This window comes from Neomonachus schauinslandi, chromosome 5 (genome assembly GCF_002201575.2).
Source record: "Neomonachus schauinslandi chromosome 5, ASM220157v2, whole genome shotgun sequence".
NCBI classification, from domain to species: domain Eukaryota; kingdom Metazoa; phylum Chordata; class Mammalia; order Carnivora; family Phocidae; genus Neomonachus; species Neomonachus schauinslandi.
The window spans coordinates 160,208,638-160,211,541 of NC_058407.1; the positions used below are offsets into that span (position 1 = coordinate 160,208,638).

Consider the following 2,904-nt stretch of genomic DNA (forward strand, 5'->3'; position numbering starts at 1 on the left):
AAAAAAAAAAAAAAAAAAAAAAAAAAAAAAAAAAAAAAAAAAAGAAGGTGCTCAAGAAATATCTGTTGAGGGTGGGGGGATGGGTTAGCCCGGTGATGGGTATTAAAGAGGGCACGTTCTGCATGGAGCACTGGGTGTTATGCGCAAACAATGAGTCATGGAACACTACATCCAAAACTACCGATGTACTGTATGATGATTAACATAACATTAAAAAAAGAGAAATATCTGTTGAATGAATGAAAGATGAACTGAATGAATGAGGGTGAGTTGGGAGAAGACAGGAGGTGGGTAAGTAGAAGATGAGTGAGGGGAGGGGAGGATGGGAGGAAGAGGAACAAGGGAAAGGAGGGCAGAAGCTGACATTTGCTGAATGCTTACAATATTCCAGGTGCCGGGCTTTAGTGCACGACTACCTAGGGCAAAAATACCTAAAGCGCACTCGCGACTGCTCTTTTAGGCACCGTGCTACAGACTTTACATGGATTTTCTCATTTAATCCACCCAACAACCTCAATTTTCAGAGGACGAAATGGATTGGGGGAAGTGCTCTGTCTGAAATAGCAGAGCTAGGATGGGAACCCTAGTCGGATCCTAAATCCAGGAAAGAAAAAAACTGGAAGGGAAGGTGAGGAGGGAATCGGGGTGGATGAGTCAGTAGTCTTAGTGTGCGCGCCCTTGGGGAGGAGGAGAGACGGAGATGGGCAGAGCACTTAGCCACCGCCTGGCAGAAATCGGCCCTCCAGGCCCCCGCCCAAGGCCCCGCCCCGTGGGTCCACCTCCCCAGCACCCGCCCCAAGGGCCCGCCTAGCCCGGGCCCCGCTTTTAGGCCTCGCCCCCAGGACCGCTCCACCTCTCCGGTAACCCACCTCCCGGGAGTCCCCCGCCCCGCCGCGCCCCTCACTCACCCGCTTCCTGGATGTCCCCCCAGCCGGTGGCCCAGCAGGCCGCGCCGTGGGCGAAGCGGTGCGAGGCGCGCGGCAGGCAGACCGGCAGCACCGCGGGGCCCAGCCGGGCGGGCGAGGCCAGGCGCAGCAGGGCCAGGTCGGCGCCCAGTTCCACGCTGCTGTAGTTGTCCGGCACCAGGATGGCGGCCACTGCGCGGACGTGCGCGCCGTCCAGGGGCCCGTCCTGGGAGTGCACGCCCAGCAGTACCGACCACTCGGTCGCAGGCTCCAGGGTCCCGTTCCTGCGCCGACGCCCAGGCGGGAGGGGGTTAGGTTGACACTAAGATGGGGGCAGACTGTCGTGGGGGTGGGGGGCTCAGAGGCCCGGGAGAAGGTGGGATCAGCGGGAACCCAGGAGGGGCGGAGACGGATTCGGATTTGGGGCTGGGGCGATCCAGGTTGAGCTAGGTTCCCCAAAGGGGGAGGAGCGGATCCGATTTAGAGGTGGTTGATAGGGGACGTTGGACAGACGGAATTCAGATTCGGGTATTTGGTGGAGCGGTGGGGCGAGTCTGCAGGCGGCGTCAACCACATTCGGAACCAGGATACCCCCGCAGGGGGGGCGGGGAGACGGGCGCAGCTCGGTTGCAAGTTAGCGGTTGAATACACCGGGTTAAGCGGCGGGGCAGGCTTGGCTTTTGGAGAGGGGTCGGACGTGGGCGGATACTCACGTCACGAAACAGTGAGCAGCCGAGAGCACCCAGGAAGGGGCGACGAGGGAGCCCCCGCAGATGTGGCCCCCACTCCGCTGCAGGCTCACCTGCCACGGCCAGCTGCCTGGCTGCGCGTCTGAGCCTCCCACGATTCGGGCAGAGGGCTCAGGGCGACCGCAGTCTGCGATGGGGTACCATGGAGGTCATAGCCTGCCTGGTCCCTGACGCCAGAGGCCCGGGCAACTCAAGACAAAGCCCCAGTTTCCCACCCGACTTCCGTTTGCCCCTCTGAACAAAGAACAAAGAGGACCTAGGCACTGCTAATTTTCCCGTGACTTTCACCTCCCTCCTCGCCTAGCCACACTTAACTTTCTGTAAGATGAGGAACCCCCGCTCTGCCTTACCTAGATCTTCAGGTTCTTCCTGCGTGGGACTGAGAGCTGGGAGTTGGAGGGTAAAGAGAGGAAGGTACTGGTGACTTCCAGCCCCTGACACTGCCCAGCCCCCATCTTCCTGTTCTCCATCCCCTACCCCCTACCTTTCCCTTCCCCAGTTCCCTGCTCTTTCGGCCCCCTGCCAACACCCATGCTACCCCTCCTGTCTTTTCTGCCTCCCACGTGGCCTTCCCCGAGTCCAGCTGCCTTACCTGAGTCCTGGAAAGCTCCTGGGATGGGGCTGATGGCTGGAGAGAGGGAAGCAGGAAGAGGCTGGAGACTACACTTTGATATGCCCTCCGCGACTCCCCCTTCCCACCCCCCCCAAGCTTTACAGCTACTCCATCTCCCCAGGACACCTGGGCCCCTTTCCCCTCTCATACACTATTCTCTCCCTTCTGACACCTCACTCCCTCCTTTTTCTGACGTTCTCCTGCCCTTCCTCCTCTGACACCCCACTACCCACACAGAACCCAGGAGTCCTGCTTTCCGGCTCCCCAGATACTAGGACCCAGGCCCCTTGCAGCCATCTTCTGACCCCTGAAGTTACCGAGGATCACAAGCGGAAGGAGCAGGTGCTGGGACATGGCCCATTTGAGTCAGCTGGAGGCACAGAGATGAGTGAAGGTCTGCTCCCAGCCACAGCTCTGTCACTGCCTAGGCAGCCTGTGACACCTGATGGTCCCAGGAGCAGCCCCACCCTCCCTGGCCTGAGCCCATCTCTGGCAATCTGAGAGGATCTGGGGCTGGAAGGGGGAAGTAGGGAGCCTAAAGGCCCCACCCAGAGCCCTGTGAGCATCTCACATCTCTGGAGGCCCAAGGTGGGGGTGGGAGGCAGATGTCCTAGCTCCAGGACACTGTTGGACGGGG

General features: G+C 59.7%; 1 protein-coding gene across 1 annotated transcript in view; it reads right to left on the minus strand.

Annotated features, from left to right (window-relative positions):
- The window catches only part of PRSS36 (serine protease 36), an 11,946-nt gene extending 9,325 nt beyond the window's left edge, over positions 1-2,621 (minus strand). The window contains exons 1-5 of the mRNA XM_021688076.2: positions 2,585-2,621; positions 2,247-2,282; positions 2,005-2,040; positions 1,619-1,781; positions 909-1,189 (exon numbers count right to left, since the gene is read on the minus strand). Of these exons, the coding sequence (XP_021543751.2) occupies positions 909-1,189; positions 1,619-1,781; positions 2,005-2,040; positions 2,247-2,282; positions 2,585-2,621 (553 nt within the window). The remainder of the gene's footprint in view (positions 1-908; positions 1,190-1,618; positions 1,782-2,004; positions 2,041-2,246; positions 2,283-2,584) is intronic.
- Between the last annotated feature and the right edge of the window lie 283 nt (positions 2,622-2,904).